General features: G+C 44.3%; 1 protein-coding gene across 1 annotated transcript in view; it reads left to right on the top strand.

Annotated features, from left to right (window-relative positions):
• LOC128351005 (cystathionine beta-synthase-like protein) overlaps window positions 1-21,277 on the top strand; it is a 65,156-nt gene extending 43,879 nt beyond the window's left edge. Inside the window, exons 8-16 of the mRNA XM_053310050.1 lie at window positions 1,122-1,213; window positions 3,365-3,490; window positions 3,734-3,818; window positions 5,064-5,169; window positions 5,969-6,046; window positions 7,796-7,930; window positions 13,582-13,690; window positions 15,111-15,195; window positions 19,028-21,277. Coding sequence (XP_053166025.1) covers window positions 1,122-1,213; window positions 3,365-3,490; window positions 3,734-3,818; window positions 5,064-5,169; window positions 5,969-6,046; window positions 7,796-7,930; window positions 13,582-13,690; window positions 15,111-15,195; window positions 19,028-19,137 — 926 coding nt within the window. The 3' untranslated portion in view covers window positions 19,138-21,277. The remainder of the gene's footprint in view (window positions 1-1,121; window positions 1,214-3,364; window positions 3,491-3,733; window positions 3,819-5,063; window positions 5,170-5,968; window positions 6,047-7,795; window positions 7,931-13,581; window positions 13,691-15,110; window positions 15,196-19,027) is intronic.
• The last annotated feature ends 1,090 nt before the right edge of the window (window positions 21,278-22,367 follow it).

Below are 22,367 nucleotides of genomic sequence, written 5' to 3'. Positions count from 1 at the left end.
CTACACTCTAGTATGGGATTCATAGCATGTGGTAACAGGGGCAGTCCCAAGATATTTTGCTGCCTGTGGTGAAGCAGCATATGAGGCCCACCTCCTGCCCAATCTGCAGGCAGGTGCTTGGCATTCTCAGGCCATGCTGCCAAGTCAGCAGCGCACGAGCACTCTGACTCCCACCAAGTGGCAGTGGCAACAGGGGTGCTCCTAGCTCACATGGCGGGGGGAGAGCAGAGAGGCCTACCCCAGAGGGCCAAGGGGGGGATTAGCTTGCCCCATTAGGGTGAGGAAGGGTGGCGGCATCAGGTGGCAGGAAAGCTCAAAGGCTGGTGCCCATGGTGGTGGAGGACCAGTGCTTGCTATTTAGGGGATGGGTCTGCTCTGGGAAGAGCACCAGCATGCTTACAGTACATGCAGAAGGTTCCAAGTTTCTTCCCTGGCTTCTCCAAGATAGGGCTGGGAGAGACTGCTGCCTGCAACCTTGGAGAAGCCACAGCCAGTCTGTGTAGACAATACTGAGCTAGATGGCCCAAGGGTCCCACTCGATATATGGCAGCTTCTTATGTTACCCACTATGCCTTTCTTTGAGGCGACTGCCTCACGTAAGAGCCATCCCTGGGTGGTCAAAAGGTTAACATATATGCAGTTCTTGCAGTAATAATGGCTGGGTAGGTCTTGTCACATTGAGAGAGAGTTGATGACAGCAGTTCTTCTACCTGGTGTGATGCAGCATATTACACATTATTTTCTGAGACAAGGTCTGTTTTAATGCATGGGAAAGTGATATTGACCTTACATAGGGAAACCTTATGTAGCCTCCGCTAGCCCAATTTTCTACCATGGTGAGAACCACCGGACTTGGCTGAAAGCCCGGTGGCTCTTAAGCAGGTCGCTCGCTTAAGTAGCCCGGTGCTTAAACTGGGTTTTTGCAGTCGTGAATCCACCCGGAGCAGACTGGCTGGTCATCTGTGGGGAGAGCGGGCTAACCCCACTCTCCCCGTTAACCCTCTGGGGGCGGGTCTCGTTGATCGTGAGACCCGCCTCAGTGTGTTTATTTAGTCAGGTTTTTGTCAAAATTGCTTTTAGACCACTTCAATTGTATTTTTTTGTTTCTGTCTTTCCAACAGGCAATGTAGACATGGTTGTGGCTGGAGCTGGCACAGGGGGCACCATCACTGGCATTGCCAGAAAACTCAAGGAGAAATGTCCTGAATGCAAAGTAAGCCCCACACTAGAGCATCCCGGCGACTGTTTAGCTCATCACTGCAGGACCCAAGGAGTTTGATTGATTGGAGACATGTACTTGTTTTAGATTAGCCACTGCAACAAGCTCTGCCCACGGCAAGTGGTCCTTAGATAAAGGGATACCACCTTCTTCTCCATGCAAGCAGTCCCGGCAGTACCTCTTTGCATGGGTCAATCAAGTGATCACAGAGGTAGCTTAGGGTAATATTTACAAACATAATGATTTGAAAAGGAGACACTACCATGATGATGGTAGAATTACCATTCTAGGAGTAATCCCATATTCTAGATGGCAGGGTTTGTTTCCTGGGTTTTCTAGAAAATTAGGGTTGGAAGGGACATTGAGGTCATTGAGTCCACTGCCCCTGCTCAGTGTAGGAATTTGCAACAGCATCCCTGGGAGATGGCCATCCATTTGAAAATCCCTGGTGAAAGAGAGTCCACCACTGTGTGAGGCAAGCCTTTTGTATCTATCCACATAAAAACCTGTCTGAAGAGAGTTGGACCTGCTTGTGGGGGCAAAATATTCTTGTGTGGGTTGACCCTCACTCTTCAAACACAAAATGGAATCTAATGGCAGTGCTCACCCACAATGTAATCAAAACAGTATTGTCTTCATGTTTTGGGTTTTTGTTTTTAGTCAAATCTGAAGTCAAGTATTGCCCACTTTTTTCTTGAGTACTGTAAGTGACTTTGGGCAATATTTATTATGGAAAGGCAACATACAAATAAATGGATGATGATATAAAATAAGCAAACATTTTGAAATGTTAAATCACATCAGACAAGGAAAATGATTATTTCAAAAAGAGAAGACAAACTCAAAAACCACCTTCTAGCAATGTTAATGCATGCTGTTATCACGAGGGAACTTGTTTGTCCAAGAGCCAAAGAACATTTCCCAGTCATTCATAACTATTTGTATTACCTTTACTCACACAAAAGTCGACATGAGATGCAGGGGGTGAGGCTTGAGGTGTGTGTGCACTTTCTGCATGCAGTTGTAAAGCTTAGGGTGTTGGGGAGATGCCAGAAGACTAGGGATGGGCCCGGACCAGTCCGGGGGCCATTAAAAAAGCCTCCGGGGTGGTTCGGGGTGGGGGGTAACTTTAAGAGCGGCGGGAGGGTTTACTTACCCCTCCCGCCGCTTTCCCGCTTGGCGCCCGTAATCCTCTGTGTAATTGGGGCGGCAGGACACCTCCCTGCCGCCCCTTCCCCGGCGTTACTTGCAAAAAACCCCAGCAGTCCTTTGTGCACGTGCTGGGGTTTTTTGCAAGTAACGTCGGGGAAGGGGTGGCAGGGAGGTGTCCTGCCGCCCCAATTACACAGTGGATTACGGGCGCCAAGCGGGAAAGCGGCGGGAGGGGTAAGTAAATCCTCCTGCCGCTCTTAAAGGTACCCCCACCCCCACCCCAGTGCCGGACTGCAGTTGGCGGTTCCGTGCACACCCCTACAGAAGACTCTGTTCTCTGGCCATGGCCAAACTCCATATGCCCCTGGCTCCAGCCTGCTTTCTCTGTCCCACATACTGAATGAATCCTCACAGGAAGATGGAACACCTAAAAATTATCATGTGGCATTTGTTTGGAGGAGTAACTGTTGATATTTTCTCTGACATTTATACCCTGGATGCCTCTTAAGCATAGTAGTATGTTCAGCTCCTTTCCTTATGTGCTCTGTACTGGGATATCTCTCTGTTTCAGTGATTCAGAGATGTGCACATAATGTTTCTCTTTGTGTCACCTGGTGGTAGCCACTCTTTTTCTTTACCCAGAAGCTGTTTGCACAACATAACAAGGTGTTAGGAACATGCTAACTCACTTGACACAAAATGTATATACTTTGATTAAATTTAGCACCTGAACATGATCCAGATTAAACTTTCTTAACCCTTCTGCTGAGCCAAGTGAAAGCAGTATATGAGTACAGGTAACTGGGTTTTTCCACAGACACAAAAATCAACCAGAGAGACTTTGGCTTGGTCATTTCCCAAGAAGTAAATGAAGGGGAAACATTTCTGACATGGGTGCAACAGTTTTGAAGTGCCTATTGTGAAGTAATCCTGCTTTAATAGCTGTGTTGTGAAAATCAAAATGCTGACTTCATCTTGAAAACTGCTTCACAGATTGTAGGTGTAGATCCTGAAGGATCCATTCTTGCGGAGCCTAACGAACTAAATATGACCGACAAGACAACTTACGAAGTGGAAGGGATTGGGTATGATTTCATCCCTACAGTTCTGGACAGATCAGTAAGTCGGCTTCTGCATTAGCCATTCCTCACCTTCTCTAGACTGACTTCTCTAGTCCTTCTCTCTACTTCAAGCGTGTGAAGGAAGTGCTGAGAATGTGTTGGCATTTCCACGAGTGATGGAGGGGTGGGCACATTTGTGATGAGGCTCCAGCCTTATTACGTGTAAGAGCGGTGGCTGGCTGAGATTCATCAGCCCATAATGTTTTTGTTCTCCTCTTCTCCCCCTGCCCCCCACTTTTAGCTGGTGGACAAGTGGTATAAGAGCAATGATGAGGATACTTTTACCTTTGCACGCCTGCTAATTCGAGAAGAAGGACTGCTATGCGGTAAGTGCTGCATGAGGAGTATCTTTGAAGTCTGTCTTCTCATATGAAAAGCTAGGTTGCCAAGATAGTAAGAGTGGTTAGAGAAGGAGCAGTGGCAGGGTTGTTGCTCGCAGGGCCAATTCATACTTCTTGCCAACAGACTACTTGCAGTGTGGGGCAGGAGCATAGGGACCCCACCTGTGACAACTTCTCCAGCTGTCAGAGTTCCAATATAGACCTCTGGATTGCAGCAGGTCCTATGGCTGAAATCCTATATAACGCTATTCACACATTATGTTCAACACTCATACCACAGGTGTACAACACAGGTACAGTTATTTATATGTTATGTTGAACACAGTTGCAGCAATAAACATTCTATCTCTACCACACATTTCAGGGGCCTCTACCAAGATTCACTTTTTAAATGAATGCAGGTACAGCCATTCACACCCAAGACATCCATGAGTGTGCAGAAATCTGTACACTTGATCAACATAATGTCTGAATATGGCTTATTTCACACATTATTCTGCTTGAGATTCTGCTGCTGCTTCTGTGAGAGAAGAAAGTAACCTAGAGTAATGATTAAGCCAGCCTCTTAGGTCCAGTTTTATTTTTGTTTCTTTGTTAAATTTTTAGGCAGTTGACATGTTACTGTTGTCATGCAGTGAAGCCTTTTCAGACCGTGCTTTGCTCTGTGCTGTCAGCATGAAGGGAATCCCTGCTGCTGCACTCCTACTTTTCCTCACAAACAAACTTTTCCTCACTGGAGAGAGTGAGGAAATGGCTACACTGGCTTTTTCCATAATTCTCTCTGATGGCGAAAGCAAGAGCAACACCTATTATTCTTATGTACACAGTACACAAGTCAAGCTTATATACAGCACTAGCAATAAGATAAGAGATGACTTTTCTAATACTAATGTGAGGCTTGTGAGGAAAAGGTGAAGTATTGAGTTGGACAAGTTACCTACATGGAGCACGTGATTGGCCTTTTGCAGACATTTTATGTTGTGCCATTTCATAATACTTTTCATCTGGAATACTCAAGACACGCTGCAAGGTGTTGCCAACTAGCTTACAACACTGTCCTGGGAGTCAGTTACAAGGTGTATAGTTTGCACTAGTCACACAGCAGTACAAGAGCAATTTAGGTTCATGTTTTGGAGAGGATGAGCTCCCATCTTCCTTTGTCTCCTTTTGCGTCTGCATCTTCAAATGGTTTTCTGTCTAGTTTTGACAGCATCGTCTGTCTTTGGACAGGGGGCAGCTCGGGCAGTGCCATGTCTGTTGCTGTGAAGGCTGCAAAACAGCTGGAAGAGGGCCAGCGCTGTGTTGTCATCCTTCCTGACTCTGTGAGGAACTACATGTAAGAAACTGTCCAGTTTATCTTTTCAAATCAGACACATACTCTGAGGGGGTTTCTTGCCTACAGAACTAGCCATGCTCATGTGCCAAGCTTCTAAGCACTACAGCAGCAGTGTGGGATGAACCCACAGCTAAACAGCTCCAATGCCACTGTACAAAGGCACACTGTACTCTTTAGGCCAGTTAGAACAATATATTGCTGGCCCACGCAATTAGAAAGAGGATTTGGCAAACATGTGCCCATTATGACATCTTCCACAGACATCCTGATGGCCTCACAGCAGTCCCTTTATCACCAGGGGGAGGCAGGCAGGGGCTGTAAATCCGAATGTCACCTCTACACGTGCTCCAAATACTAGTTTAAACTAATATTGTGTGTAGAGGCACATTCAAATGAACAGGGTCCCCCTCATGTGAAAGGAACATGCCAGGAGGGCATTGGGACACCCACAAAAATGGCCATGATGATTCTCAGCACATGCCCTTTCTCATTGCCTGGCTCAGTAAAGTATCATTCAAACCAGCCCAGTATCTTACAGTTTCTGCTATTATGAGGTGCCTGACCATATTGCCTCTCCTTCTACCCTAGGAAGTAATAGTGGGAGGAAGCTGTCTGGCCATGGCCTGTGTCATTCTCCTCATGTGAACTTGTTTGATTGTCAAAGGTTGAAATTGTATCTTTTTGTCATATGGAAGCTATGCAACTTTATGCCGCATTATCTTTTATAGTTTGTTTACCTTTAAGGAAGGTGTATCCTAAATTGGTACTTGTGACTTACTTGTTCCTTGGTGATTTCCAGGTCCAAGTTCTTGAGTGACAAGTGGATGACCCAAAAAGGATTCATGAAGGAGGAAGATGACATTATTAACAAACCTTGGTGAGAAGACCACATGCACCAAAGCTTAGTAGAATTGGTTTGTGAAGAGGCCCCTTGTCCCAGTATACAATCAAAGTTACAATATTTTTTGACCCACCCACCCCTGAAGGGCTGCACCATTGTAGTTATGACTGTTCTGGCCTGCACATGCTACTTTTATATGAGCCATTATGATCTCATATGAGTCAAGATACTTCATGAAGTGTAAAAAGAGGAATGGAGAAAGGTGATAATGACAATGTGTAGACTGTATGGTCAGAAGACCCCACTGAGCTCATTATGGAGTCACTGAAAATCTCTACAACTGGTTGTCAAATACCTGAGCTGTATGGTATATTATTTTTGAGTAAAATGCTGTTTTCTTTTTCTTATACAAAGGCATTGATCCCTAAATAGGTACCAGTGATTTCATAATAATAGGGTAAGCCTGATCATTACAAGGTAGTAGCAGTAGCAGTAGCACTTACATTTATATACCGCTCTATAGCCGGAGCTCTCTAAGCGGTTTACAATGATTTAGCATATTGCCCCCAACATTCTGGGTACTCATTTTACCGACCTCGGAAGGATGGAAGGCTGAGTCAACCTTGAGCCCCTGGTCAGGATCGAACTTGTAACCTTCTGGTTACAGGGCAGCAGTTTTACCACTGTGCCACCAGGGGCTCAAGGTGACCTCACATTATTTTTAAGACACAGTGCCCTCCAGGGTGCCCTATAACAGAGATTCCAAGATGTTGTCCAAGAATCCCCAAGCAAAAGCCATTGCAGCTGGGGATTCTGGGAGTTATAGTCAACAACATCTGGGAATCCCTGTTAGAGGGAACACTGGTGCCCTCTTAGAAATACTAAAACGTCAGTGTTTAAACATTTGGGCATACTGAGATAAGGAGTGTCTCATAAGAAGGGCCCATGTTGATTTCAAACTGGAAACTTGTGGGACGCCATCTTGAGATATTGAGGAAAGCCCCCACCCCCCACCGACACACACACATAGGAGTAAAACAGGAAAGGCAATGGTTTTTATTCTGACTCATAACACAAGATGCAGAATCTTCACCTGCCACCCACTCATTCATCTTCATTTGAGAAAGAAAAATGGCTTCACTCAGAGCAGGTCCGTATGGCTGCTACCTTTACCCTTCATTTGGTACTTGCATGCACATCCAGGGATGTGGGAAGCATCTCTAGAAAACACAAGTTGCTTTTCTTCCCATGTCAGTATCTTATACCAACATCAGAAAGCTGACCATGCAGTCTGCATATTCCACACCATCAAGGAAAGCCCTGCCATGAGGCTGGGTGAGATGGTGTCTTCTGGCTTAGGTGTGGGGAGGAGTTCAGAGAGCAACAATTGCTGAGCCCCTGCCACCACGGGACCATCCTGCTGTCCCCTGTCATTGCCCTTTCTCACCTTGCTGTGGTGCACCTCTTCTTTCCCCTGTCCTGCTTTGAGCTAGGAATGCCCCTGCCACCATAGCCTGAGAATGCTGAGTACCCACCTACAGATGGGGGAAGAGCATCGGTGGACTGTGGAGTCCAGACAGAATGAATGCCCTAAATGGACATCCAATTTAGAAAAGAAGAGTAAAGCCACATGCCAGAATACCTTAATTAACCTTCTCTAGTAGAGTAGATGAATGCATCTTGCCTGAAAAAGTTTACATAGGATTTTATAGCAAGCAATTCAGGTCCTGAGGGGAAAAAGTCATATGTACTGAGTGATTTTATGGTGTGTTGGTTTTCTCCTAGGTGGTGGCACTTGAAAGTTCAGGAATTATGTCTTTCTGCCCCGCTAACAGTACTACCAAGTGTCACCTGTGAAAAGACCATTGAAATTCTCCGAGAGAAAGGATTCGACCAGGTACCAGTTGTTGATGAATCTGGGTATGTGCAGACCTTTAGATTTTCCACTGCTTGCTTTCTCCAAATAAATCAAATTCTTCAATTTTTTAACCATATATACACAAATGCCAGTTGGTGGTCTTCCCTGTAATTTAGTTTTGTTCAACAGGATCCAGCACATTTAATATTTGCTCTAGTGTGTTACATGGGTAGCTGTCCTCCTTAATAAAGTCTGGTAGTGGACCAAAGGGCAGCGTACAGTAGTAGTAGGAGTAGAAGATATGACTCAGTGGAATAGTCAGTGTGGTTGGACATAGCCAGGGAGATCTAGATTCAAATAGCCATGAAGCTCACTGGTGTATCCTGAGCCAGCCACTTTTTTTTCCAGCCTAATCTACCTCAGTGTTGTGATGATTGCCTGGGGAGAAGGGGAATCCAAGCATGCTACTCTGAGTTTCTTGGAGGAGGAAGAGGATGAAAAGTTGGTTGGGGGAATCATAATACAGATGGAAAATAGATACCTTTGTAATGCTGTTCTTTGCTCACTCTTGGTCTCTGCATGTCCATGTTGTAATGACTGGGTGTTGTGCAAAATCTAGGGGCTTCATAAGAACAGCCCTGCTGGATCAGGCCCAAGGCCTATATAGTCCAGCATCCTGTCTCACACAGATGCCTCTGGGAATCCCACAGGCAAGAGATGTGCCCTCTCTCCTGCTGTTACTCCCCTGCAACTGGTATTGAGAGGCATCTTGCTTCTGAGGCTGGAGGTGGCCTCTAACCACCTCCAGCTAGGTGACTAGTAGCCATTGATATGACTATCAATGACTAGTAGCCACTGATAGACCTGTCCTCCCTGGATTTGTCAAAGCCCCTTTTAAAACCATCCAGGCTAGTGGCCATTACCACATCCTGTGGCAGAGAATTCCATAGATTAATTATACACTGTGTGAAAAAGTATTTCCTTTTGTTGGTCCTAAATTTCCCAACTTTCAGTTTCATGGGATGGCCCCTGGTCCTAGTGTTGTGAGAGAGGGAGAAAAAAATTTCTCTGTCCACTTTCTCTACTCCATGCACCTAGAGCTTAATGGAACCTGCCAGTTGACGAGGTGGAAATAAATGGGCAATTGGTGAAGCAAGATGTCCTCCAAGCCTGTCTGGCCACAAGCAATGCATAGTGATCGTGATGCGCACTTCTAAGTGGAGGACAAGTTTTGTTTTGTTCTGACTGAGCTGAAAGCCAGGAGACTTGCTGGGTGACTCTGGGCCAGTCACTTCTCTCTCAGCCTGACCTACTTCACAGGGTTGTTGTGAAAGAGAAACTGAAGTATGTAGTACACCGCTCTGGGCTCCTTGGAGGAAGAGTGGGATATAAATGTAAAATAATAATAATAATAATAATAAAGTTAGGAGAGTAGTTTTTGCTCTAAGTTGATTCAGGGCCAAACAACACATTATACTAAATGTGTCATTAAGATATATACTTAAGCCTAGCTCTTTTTTAAAACCAAAATGCAGCTGCGAGACTCCTCCAATCCAGATATAGGAGTGGGGTTAACACTTTTCCCAGTGCTGTTTTCTCATCCAAAATACACACACAGTGTTTACCATGAAATAGCTATTTGCTGCTTTTATTACAAAACAAAACTGCTGCTTTTGTTACAAAAGAGACATTGTCAGACTTAAACATACCTCTTAATTTAAATTAATTTGTTTTAAAGCATTTCGCATAACATATAGTTTGGCCCTAAGTCTGGGATCTCCAATGTGTACTTGCTAAAAAAAAAAAAAAGATTTTTGTTTTGTTTTTCACACTATAAACTTGGGAGCTCTCTCTTCAAAAGAAAAGTGGACCCCTAAAAAGATATTTTGAACCTCCCACATTGAGTCCTGGCCCCACAAGATCAAGCCCCTTGTGTAGAAAATGCCTGAATTTAGTCGGGGGAATCATCAAGCACTTGAGTAGGGTCTGATTGGAGTGAAACCACCAACCATTCCGTTTTTTTGTTTTAATCCCTACATTATAGAACATCAATTCAGATTTTTGCATGTTATTTCCTTGAAGTTAGAAGAGAGGTGTAATGGCAGTTGTAGCTTTTAAAAACCTGCTCTAAAGATTAAGATGGAGTTTATTACTACTTGAGGATTGCAATCATCTGCTAAAGATGATCCATAAAATAATTTACGGAGCCCAAATTGCAGCTTAGTTCTGAAGGCAGTCAAGTAGGAAAGAGGTAACAGTGGATGGTCAGTGTTGCAGGCAGGTCAGACTGGGACAAATGGCAATTCAGGCAGGATATTCACTCCCAAAAGTCCATCCAGTTAATCTGAAGGAGCCGAAGCAAGGCTCAGTTGGTTGCAGTCCAATCGTCTGCAGTAGCAGCAGTCCAGATATAGGGAACAATATGACTAACTCTTACTACTGGTATAATAGTACCATAAGCAGAGGCGTAACTATAGGGGGGGCAGGGGGGGCACGTGCCCCGGGCGCCATCTTTTCTGGTCACGTGGGGGGCGCCGCCTTGACAAAAAAATTTTTTTAATTATTTTTTAAAAAAATTTTTTAAATACAAATGTTTCCTGCTCAGTGCAGCAGCGCTGCAGCAGTCAAGGGAGCGCGTCAGCACCCCCTCCCCCATGAGCGGTCCCTTCCGCGCCACCCGCGCCCCCCACATTGCTTTGCTGGTGCCTGGCGGCCAGTCAGTGGCCTGGCTTGGCGGCGGCAGCGGGCGCTTGTGAGGAAAAACCTAAGTATAATGTAGTATGGGGGGGGCGCGGGGGGCGCCATTTCAGTGCTTGCCCCGGGCACCGTTTTCCCTAGTTACGCCTCTGACCATAAGATATAAGAAAAGCTTACTATGCAACAGGCAATGCCAAATTGTATAGAATGGGAAATGGTGTGGAAAAAGACATGGCAGAGAAAGAAATGTCATCTTTGAACTTCCAACTAATTGCAGCAAGTACTTTGTATTTTCAAAAGTTTAGCTTCCCAAGGTTGTTCCTAGAAGTTGTACAGACACTGGTTAGTGATCAGCCTTGGTCTAAAAAGCACACAGCTTTGCAAGACGATATGGGAATGCAAGTTTATCTAAGTGTAGTAAAGACAAATTTAATGAATTAATAATGGCACTGAGCTCAAGTTCCCCAGCAGTCTTTGCCTCAGCAGGTTCTAAAGTGCACGCATTGAAGATATAGATACTTCATTTACAGCCAATGGCCAAAACAACTGAATCTGATGGGAGGGAAGATTAGGGATGTGCCAAAATGCATGTGCAGGAGTCATGTGTGTGCCAGCACCGTGCAGGGGCTGCTGGGAGATGCTCCACCAGGACATGGGCATAGCTGGGCTGAGTGCCAGGATGGAGGCAATGGTGGTGAGCTGAGGAGGGGCAGCTATGGACCTGCTCTCCTCTGCTTTAAAGGGGCTGTGTAAGGTCTGAATTTTAAAGGGAGGTGCCTGCAGGAGCAGAGGGAGGCTGGCGGCGGCCCATGTTCAGCTGGCCCCCTGGCCCCCGCATCGGATGCCATATGCAGGAGGCCGGCTAGCCACACCCCCACATCTGACGTCAGGCGCAGGGGCATGGTCTCCCTCCCAAACTGGGCCACACAGCCCCATTCAGGAGCAAAATTACGCCCTCTGCATTTGATGTCAGATGTGGGGTGTGTGTCTGGGGGCGTGAGGGGCAGCCCTTGGGGATGGCGGCCCGGGTGCTTTGAACCCACCCAATGTCTCTACCCCTGGGTGATTTGGATAGCCGAATTGCATTTTGGCACCAGAGGCATATCTAGGGAAAATAGCGCCTAGGGCAAGCACTGAAATTGCACCCCTGTCCAGACATCTGACACCCATCTTTCAGATAACTTTACCAAATATCAGCTCAAAAATACAAGTCAAGCTCGTTAATCATTTAATATTTCAAAAACTATTTAGCAGTGGATGTAGCCAGACCAAAAAATGCTGGAAAACTACAAATTTCATTATGCTGGGGCTCATGAAATACCCAATACTATGTGGAGGTGTACTTGGAAAACTACACAGAAGTGCCTGTCTAATTCTCTACTATGCATTGTAGCATCACTATTACGTAAGTTTTAAAAATCAATGGAGAATTTGACTTCTCCCAGATACTCTGTAAATAATTAAAGGATATGCAAAGTAAACTGTGTTACTGCTTGGAATATATTCTAGTATTTCAGAAAGACAGTTAAAATGAGAAAAAGAGAGCAAGAAACTCCCAGTGGGCCTTAATACTAAGGATTTCACACTGATTCAAAGACAAACTCACCATTAACAGCCATATTATTAAGACATCACATTTAACTCACTTATCACAAGAAGCAAAGTAAGAGCAAATGAATACAATCCTAGCTCATAAGCTTCAGCTCAGTATTCACAAGCCCTGAGTCTCTGTAAATAGTGCCAAACTAAATATGTGTACAGTGACATATTATATTAATTTTTAATTTTTTTTTACCTGTAGCCCCTTTGGGGGGCTTCCTAAAGGCTGTGGAGGGGGGTCTGCAAAGGTTCCCCCTCCCCTGCTGGCCTCTAGGGCCTCGCAGGGACCATTTGAGCATGTGTCATGGCCATTTTTAAAAATATTTTTTTTAAATGGCCGCTAAAAACAAAATGGCCACCGCATATGCTCAAATGGCCTCTACGAGGCCTGGCCTGGCCTAGGGCCTCACAGAAGCCATTTGAGCATGTGTGGTGGCCATTTTGTTTTCAGCAGCTATTTTAAAAAAATTGTAATTTTAGAAAATGGCACCCCAACTTTTCAAGTGGCGCCCAGGGCATGTGCCCTACCCTAGATACGCCCCTGTTTGGCACATCCCTAGGGAAGATATACTTCAATGATCTTGAATAGGAGAATGATAGGTGATGGAAAGGATTGAACACCCTATTCCTCTGTACTCTAAATCTGCCCCACCAGCCTTTCCTTGATATCTTTTTTTAAAGTGTATAGGGCTACTTTACATGTAATGTGTGACATGCAGTTTGTCCCTAAGATTCTTCTAATTGTGAATTCAAGATAACATGTTTCTGAATTAGCATTAAGTCAAGAGGAGAGAAAGTCTTATCTGACATGAAAAGAACAGAATTTTGTGGAACCTTAAAGATTTAACAAAAGTATATATATTCATTAGATGCATGATGAAGTAGATTGTATTCTATGAATAGTGGGGCTAAAGTTGAGTGGTAGAGCATCTGCTTTGCATGCAGAAGGACCCAGCTCCAATCCCTGGCATCTCCAAGTAGGGATGGGAATGACCCCGGTTGAAACCCTGGAGAACCAGAGTCCACCAATGCAGACAATCCTGAACTGGATGGACCTATAATGCAACTTAGTAGAAGGCAGCTTCATATATTCATACTTATGCTACAGTAAATTCCTTAGTTAGTTTTCATAATTGCTTCCCTTCTAAACACAAAGAAAGCTTATTCTGGTTTAACTAAGACTTTATTCAGAAGCCCCGCTTCCCCTTTCCCTTCTGACTCCACTCCCCATACGGTCTACAGGGACAAACGTCCAGACAACAAAACACAAAAGATAACTAGATGGAATACATCAGTCTTCTTAAAATGCAGCAAGACTCTCTTGTTCTTGCTGCAAGAGACTAACACAGCTATCTCTCTGGAATGGTCATTTGACATGGTTTGTGTTTGTGTTTCTTCTTGTATTTCTTCTTTTCAGAGTCATTTTGGGAATGGTTACCCTTGGCAACATGCTTTCTTCAGTTCTTGCGGGTAAAGTGCAGCCGTCAGACCAAGTCAGCAAAGTAATCTACAAACAGTTCAAAAAGGTAGACTGAAAATGTATGATGCAGATAAAGTAATAATATCTGTTTGCATGTATCTTTAGGTGTTGCCTTTTTGTGGAATCTGGAGTGTTTTGCGAGGGATGGTGTTTGATCAAGGACATTTGGGTAGTGGAGGTTTTAGAGGCATTGGAGAGGCAACGCAGCTGAAAAATGATCAAGTAGGGGAGAACTGTTTTGAGTGAGGAAAATGTTTTTAGGCCTGCTTTTGTTCACTCGTGTGAGAGAAAGTTTGAGTTCTGCAAAGAGCTGGTGACTCTTGGCATCTAGTCTTCAACATTCTGCAATAGCAACAGGTTTTGCAGGCTTTTGTGAACAGTGGCTGACATAATATGCCATGTTACAAAGTCATCATGCTGGGGCAGCCCTGGTGCATTTCAGAATGGGTGGTAGCGCAAGCTGTGCTTCCACAGTTTCCCCCAACGTTGCAAACAGGGCAACTGCAGAAGTGCTGCTTGCACAATCATCTGTTCCTAACAGCCTTGGGGCAACCCTAGGAGTCTGCGGCTGCCCCAGGGCACAGCATTATGGCTCCATAATGCTGAGCATCATGTCAGTCAGTGCTGAGACGTCCTGAGCAGTAGTGTACTGGAGGGGCGGGGTATAAATATTTTAAATAAATAAAATAAGTCCATGGGGCCCTGACTGTAGACAGCCCTCTGTTGGGTGGTCCTTTCATGAGGTGGTCAGGGGTGGTCCTTTCATGAGGTGGTCAGGGGTGGTCCTTTCATGAGGCAAGATGAGGCGGCTGCTTCAGGCAGCAAATTTGGGGGGTGCCATAAGAGCAGCAAAATGCCTCCCTGACACCTCACCTCCTTCCCTTTGCCATTTCTGTGATGGCAGGGTTGGAAAATATGCTGTTGTTGTGTGTGCCTTTGAACTTACAATTGCGATGCATCGGATGGAGATAATCCTTGAATCTCATCATTTAAAAAAATCACTATGCCGTGAAGTCTTTTCTATTTTGATTCAACTTTTCTGTAAATAAAAGAAAAGAGTGTGTGCGGTGGGGGGGAGGGGAGAGAGAGAAGCAGCAGTGAACAGAAAATGAAAATAAAACTCTTCAACCTTGCTATCATCACAAAAGTATTAGAAGTCTCATCAGAAATGTCCTGTGTGGGATGAAGATCAGGGTGTTCGTCTACGTAGAAGCCATTATGATTGATTGATTGATTGATTGATTGATTAGAAATATTTATATCCTGCTTCCCCTCCAGTACAATACTGCTTGGGGCAGCTCACAATAGTAAAAGTAATATAAAATTTAAAACAGTAAAACACAATGTAGAATAAACAACCAAACCCAATTAAAAATTTAAAACCCACCAGGCTGTAATAAAACACATAAAAAAACCTAATTAAAAAGATGCTTTGTCTGTAAAAGCTGTCAACTGTTTCTTTGCAGATTCGCCTGCAAGACAACTTGGGGAAGCTGTCTCATATCTTGGAAATAGATCACTTTGCTCTGGTGGTCCATGAACAGATTCAGTGTAAGTATAAAGGGAGACCTGGGCTGTTTCCTGCTTCATCAGCTAGTGGGCTTCTAAGGCCTGTCATTTATTTATGAATTTGTTAGTTGCTTTTTCTACTAAAAGTATTCAAAGCAATCTATAGTCAAAAGACAACTTGACCAGTGCCACATCTGGATATTTCCAGCTTCTCCAGTCTCATGGGTCAGCCCCTTTGTTTACTATGACATGGACTGGACAGAACAATAATAATTTATGAAGGTAATGAATATGTCAGCAGCAGTGTAAACTACGGATGTGCAAGCCGGCTCACTTCGAGCTGGGCTTGACATCAAGCCGGCCCAGTTCTGGTGGTCTGAGTTTGAACCAGACCGATCCCCCCACCCCAGTTCAAAGAACCAACTCATGGACCGGGGCAGGCGGGGGAGTATACTTGTAAAGGGGAATCCGGCGAGGATTCCCCTTTACAAGTACAGGGGAATGGTGGTGGGGAGAAGAAAAAAGGTAGTATTTACCTTTTAGAATTAAGGCATCAGTGGAGACACTTGTGGTGATACAAATGGCCTCTGTGCATGTCATTTGGGAGGCCAGCAGAGGGGTTGAAGGAGCCCTTGCCATCTTAATTTTAAAGGTAAATACTGCCTTTTTTTTCTTCTCCCCTCCAATTTACTGTAGGGAATTTGCCTGTGCTTGTAAAGGGTAATCCTTGCTGGATTCCCCTTTACAAGTATATCCCCCAAGCCGCTCCATGAGCCAGTTTGGCCCAGCTCAATAGCTGAACTGGACCCAGTTCGGCCAAGCCAGAGCCCGGTCCGGATTCGAACCAAGGTGGCCAAACAGCCAGCTCTCAGCCTAGTGTAAACCAAGTTCCATTATATATGTTCAGTGTCACTGAGAGGTTTTTCTTCCTCAGAAGAGTGTTGCACATAGGATGCCTTATACAGAGTTAGAAGAACATTGGGCCATCTGGCTCAGCCTTGTCTATACTAGCTGATGTCCAGACAAACCTTCCACCGATGCACCAAGATTTTCCACTGTGTGAAGTGAGGGGTGCAATTCTGGAGAGCTTTCCTACCCTCTACAGATGCTTGTGCCTCCTGAAACTCTGTCGCTGAGAGTGCCCCAGTCCTCTGACAGAGCTTTGAGGGGGACAGACAGCTGCAAAGGGAAGGGGAGATAGCCAGAAATTGCTCCTCCCCCTTGCACAACAGAAAACCCTGGTGCATGAGCAGAGTCTGGATGTCAGCAGTGACTGGCAGCAGCTCTCCAGGTGTGGGTGGTATGGCTCTCCAGGTATTTGATGCAGCTGGATCAGGGGGCCCATGGATCTGGACCAGGTGGAAATTAGGGGGGGTTAAACCCTACCCTCCTCACCATTGTCCTGATCTATATCATCCCCTACCCTCATGGCTGATATTTGCCAGGGAAAGAAACTCCCAGTGGTGCCAAGGGGAGCTATTTTTCCTTGGCAATTAAGCAACTGCTGGGGGGTGCTATTGGAATCATGGCAGAGCATAGGGTTAAAGCCTTCTGCCCCACGTGCTCTGCTCGCGATCCACAGAGGCCCAACCCATTTGCTATTTTCAAAAGAAAAGTTAATCCCATCCCATCAGCACTAATAACAGGCTTGATATAACATCTAATTTGGCTCCTGGAACTAATGAAAGAAGAAGAGGAGAGGTTCTGCCCTGCCATGGTACCTATTTCATGCCAATAGGAGCTTTTCCCCCCTTGTCAAATAGCTTTAGGGACCCGTAATCAGAACTGGAGTTGTGGAAGGGGGTGAATTAAAGCCCACCTACCCATCCCCACGATGTGGTCCCAATCTGTGAGAGGGCTACTCCAGCTGCTTTGGTTTTGAAGAAGCAACATAATCAGGATTTTCTCCACAGTCATGAGGATTAGAAATACATTTTGGAGATGGAAGCTGTTGCCAGACAGTGGAAGTGCAGAACACACACACACACACACACACACACACACACACACACACACACACACACACACCTACCTTAGATTGCTGCTGCTTTCTTGAGGTAGATGGCTAGTAATCCCTGACATCTTATGTTCTTTCTATTCTATGCTGGTCTTTGACCGTAATAAAGGTTGGTTGACTGATATTCTTTCTATTGTGATATGGGTTGCTATTGTGATCCTTGGTGTGGGCTCTAGTGCCCTTGAGGGGCAGGCTTGCACATCCCACCACCTTCTGTCATGGTGCTGCTGCTGTTCACTGTATCAGTCTCCTCCTCCTCCTCCTCCTCTTTTTTGTTTGTTTTAATGTTTTAACTGAGGAGCAGAACTGGAGACACAGGAACTTCTGCACATGGAGCAAGTCTGGACAGACCACTGGGCCCCTATCTAAGGTGGCCCCTATCTAGGGATGGCTGACACATATACGCTACAGTAAATAGTTTGAAGATGACAGACATTGTGTCTCAACTTCAGAAGCTTATTAAAAATTACAGCTCTAGAGCTTAATTATCACTTCTGCAGGCCTATCTGTGTCACTGTGGAGAGGTGGTGACCAAAAGATGAGGGTGTCTCTCATTCCTATTTAAGCAAGACCATTGTAAGCATTCTCTCCTCTCCCTGTTTCAAAATAGTGCCGTTACTTGGCCATGTTGATTCTCTTCAAGGCTAACATTAATGTATAGTTGTTTGCTAGGTGTAGGGAGTTTGAAATGGTCCTTGAGAGCATATATTCTTGGAAATTTTCAGTGCCGGATTTCAGTCTTCGGCGTGGTCTTTCAAATATGATGTATGTTATGCTGGAATGTTGTATGTTGACTTCTAGCTTCTTGTTCCAGATTATCAGTAGTAGTCCTAATCAGTTGTAGCAAATAATATAACTATCTATAGTACAGAAGATTTTAGTTTGATAGGCCCACATGTTGCATACTGGTAGGAGGGCAAAGCCACTCTGCCTGCACTGCTGCAGACTTGTAGCAAAGCAGCTGCTGATTTGGTGTGTGTGTGTGTGTGTGTGTGTGTGTGTATATATATATATAGAGAGAGAGAGAGAGAGAGAGAGAGAGAGAGAGAGAGAGAACGCAAATACTTTGAATAGCCAGCCTGCACTCCAGAAGCACTAGTTAGATCGGAAACACATTGCTGATGGCCCAGAGGCATGTTTCTAAACTAACTAGTGCTACCAGAGCACAGGCAGGTTACTCAAAGTATTTGCAGTATTGCATAAATTAGGGATGTGCCCAAACAGCACTTTGAAGCACAGTTCGAGTACTTTTAAGGAAATTAGGAAGGGAACTTTAAGGAAAAGCAGAACAGGTGCTTACCTGCTCTCCACCCTACCTTCTAGCTTCCTGCTGGGGTGGCACATGTCCCCAAAAGTCCCACATGCCGTCAGCATGTACATGGCATCCGCACATGTCTCCCAGATAACACCATGTAGCAATTTTGGTCTAGCACTTGAGTAATCAGGACCTTAGCATGGAGTGGTGGTACCATTTTGCGGGGGGGGGGGGGACTATACCTGTCTGAATACCTTATTGCCCCTTCCTCCAAAAATGTGCAGTATTTGGTGAAGTGGTTTTCCCTTAGTGGTAATGCACCAGTAGCACTAGCATAGAGAGGGCCAGTTTCCAGTGGCAGACCCAGAAATGAGACCTTTGCTTAGACCTATGCTCTGTTGCCAACAGACAGTAGAGCATAGGATCAGATAGACCTTCATTCTGATGATGCTAATAGAAATGGTGACGTGTGTGTGTGTGCGCGCGTGATGTTCTGTGGATAGTAGTGCTTGGCTTTCAAGTAGTATTCTGGAAATTGAGCACGTTAGGGTTTGACTCCATAAAGAGAGAGTGAAAAGTTATCTCATTCTTCTCTCCTTTAGATCACAGCAATGGCAAATCCAGTAAAAGGCAGATGGTGTTTGGTGTTGTTACAGCAATCGACCTGCTTAATTTTGTGACTGCCCGTGAACAGCAGAAAAAGGCAACCTAAGTTCAAGAAGCATTTTGGTAGCAGCTGATTCCGTGGCTTTTTGGTTTTTTAAAAGTGTCTCCTTTCTCTGCTCCCTTTTTGTTCTAAAGAATAAACTGTAAATATTACTCTACAACAATTACTTCCAGAATGTAATGATTACACCCAAATATTGGGCGCCTGAGTATGTGGTGGTCCTCAGGTTTGCTAGTGTTCAGGGAGGGGCGTCATTGGGTTTCATTGGGGTAATATACAGCTGAGCTGAAGGAGCCAGACCTGAGCAGTGTTCCCTCTAACAGGGATTCCCAGATGTTGTCGACTACAATTCCCAGAATCCCCACCTGCAATGGTTTTTGCATGGGGATTATGGGAGTTGTGGTCATCAACAACTGGGAATCCCCGTTAGAGGGAACACTGGACCTGAGATTTGCACAATGGCTGATGTGACTGGCCACTGAGGTCTGGGCTGATGTCCGCAGAGGGTCCTCCCACGCTCTACTAGTCTGGTTGTTATGGGTGCAATGCATCTTGCAACTACTCCTCCCACATCTAATTTCACATATAGCCATGGAAGGTACAGATGCAATTCGTCTTATTTTTTTTGCTTTTGAACGGATGTCAGACTTCCTAGCTATCTTCTGTGCTACAGGCACACCAAAGTATACCCAGGTCCAAATGGCAACCATCCTTTATTCATGGGAGGCCTTCACACATACCCAGGTGCCACTGAGGACTGTGGCAGAAAAGTACTGTGCATGTGCAGTTAGCACAGCACCCTGCAAACACAATTGTGTCTTCTATAAGAAGCTGGCTGCTGAGTCCATTCAGGACCAATGACAGAGACAAATGTCCACCCAATTGATGTGCCTGCTCTAATGCCTATCCTGAAGCCCAACATAAGTTCTCTCCAGACACCAGAACAATCTACTATCAATTATTTGCCTTCCATATTCAGTTTTCATTCTATATTAATATTTAATATAGAGAATATAGGAGAGAATTCAGCATACAACAAAAGTAGAAATGGGAAAAGGTCTTCCTAGTAAATAAGCCAGTTCAACCAATTACACCACTGTAAGTGTGGTTTCTTTGTATCACATTTTGCATTCTGAATAATTGTCTGCACATTGTTTATAAGAGAATTGGATCACCAGCATTGAAGAGCATTGCAGATTCTCCATACTTTGCATTGTTGATTGCCAGGCATAATGTTAAGGATCTGGATTTCTACTTGGCTAATTTGGTTAAAGTATTGAATGCCAAATTTATTCCTATATTTGCAGGTTTGTGGAGACCAAATCAAGTTTACTCAGTATTAATCCTAGTCTTAAACCAAATGGGTAAATGATTATTCTTAGCTCAAGCATCTGCCTGTATTCTTTATATTGTCTAGCTTTGTGTAGACTAATGTCGATTGACTTTCTCACTACTTTGCACAGCAAAAAATGTTACACTGGGGGGATTTTGAAAGTGTCAAATCCTTTGGACTTAATGGGAAATACTGGAAAAACTCTTTAGGCTCTTTTACTAAAGGTACGCTGTCAACTGAATGGATGCAGCTTTTTATAACTCCCATGGGAAGTTATAGATGGATGCATGATCTACCATCACGGTTATGCTCCTCCCTGGGGCTGCTACAGACTCCTAAGCAGCCCTGTTCTGAATAGCTGCAATGGGGAAGACTGCAGTAGTGCTACTAGCATAACTCCTCATTCAGAGCAGTGTAGGGATTGCATAGGAGTCCGCAGCAGCCCTGGACCAGAATGTTATGGTGACAGTACTCTGTGCATCAAGTTGGCCATTATAATTTCTCCATTCATAATATTAATAATATTTGTGTTCTGTGTTGGAAAACAATTATTGCCACAGTTGAACACACTATTAAGTGTGCTAAAGTTCATTGATTTCATATAAAACTTTGATTTTATGTTTTAAAGAACTCACCACTAGATGCCATCTCAATGTAATAAATGCAGTTCAGTCCTGTTTGCAGCAGAGAAACCATCCTTAGTTCAAGAAGATTCCGTTCAGTGTTCAGCATCGATTAGAATTAGCATTTCAGCCTCTCTAGGACTGTAAAAGGGAAAAGGTGGTGTTCTTTGTCATGTTTTGTTCCAAATACAGTATGGAAAGCTAAATAAAATTTCTTTTATTTCTGTGATACTGGCTGAATTGGCAGTTTTGTTTTATTTGTTTGTTCAGGAAATGCTTCTGATGGCAGAAATACAGGCCCAGTGCAGGAGAAGGCATGCAAGGATCTCCTTCCCACTGAACATAGAAACAGCACTGATCTGTTGTTGGGAGAAAATAATGCTTGAGTCTTTGTGGCACATTAAAGACTTACCGACGTATTCTAGCATAAGCTTTTGCAGACAGTAAGTTGGTGAGTGTTAACATGCCACAAGATCCTGTTGTTTTTGCTCCTACAGGGCAACACAGTTACCCTGCTGGAAATAATAATAAGAAGAAGAACAAATGCAATAAGAGCAAAAGTCGAAAAGTCAACAACAAACAGCAAGTGCCGCCTTTGTAAAGAAGCAGATGAAACAGTAGACCACCTAATCAGCTGTTGTAAAAAGATCACACAGACTGAACTACAAACAAAGGCATGACAAGGTAGCAGGGATGGACTGCAGATGTACTGGAACATCTGCAAAAAATACAAGCTACCTGTAGCCAAACATTGATGGGACCATACAATTGAAAAAGTTGAAGAAAATGAAGATGCAAAAATATTATGGGACTTCTGACTACAAACAGACAAACATCTGCCACACAATACACCAGATATAACTGTAGTCGAGAAGAAAGAAAAACAAGTTACGATAATCAACATAGCAATACCAGGGGATAGCAGAATAGAAGAAAAAGAAATAGAAAAAATCACAAAAACAAAGATCTACAAATTGAAATTAAAAGGCTGTAGTAGAAAAAGACCAAAATAATCCCAGTGGTAATTGGTGCCCTAGGTGCAATTCCAAAATAACTTGAAGAGCACCTCAACACTATAGGGGCCACAGAAATCACCATCAGCCAATTACAAAAAGCAACTTTACTGGGAACAGCCTATATTCTGCGACGATATCTATAGTAACAGCAACAACATTGATAATAAAATTCAGCCATCCCAGGTCCTTGGGAAGGACTCGATGTCTGGATAAAACAAACCAGTCAATAACACCTGACTCTGTAAACAATTATTATTATTATTAATAATTCAATTTCTATATCGCCCTTCCAAAAATGGCTCA

The sequence above is a fragment of the Hemicordylus capensis genome, chromosome 3, assembly GCF_027244095.1.
Source record: "Hemicordylus capensis ecotype Gifberg chromosome 3, rHemCap1.1.pri, whole genome shotgun sequence".
NCBI classification, from domain to species: domain Eukaryota; kingdom Metazoa; phylum Chordata; class Lepidosauria; order Squamata; family Cordylidae; genus Hemicordylus; species Hemicordylus capensis.
The sequence above is the reverse complement of the archived record's forward strand: the minus strand, read 5'-3'. Positions and strand labels throughout refer to the sequence as shown.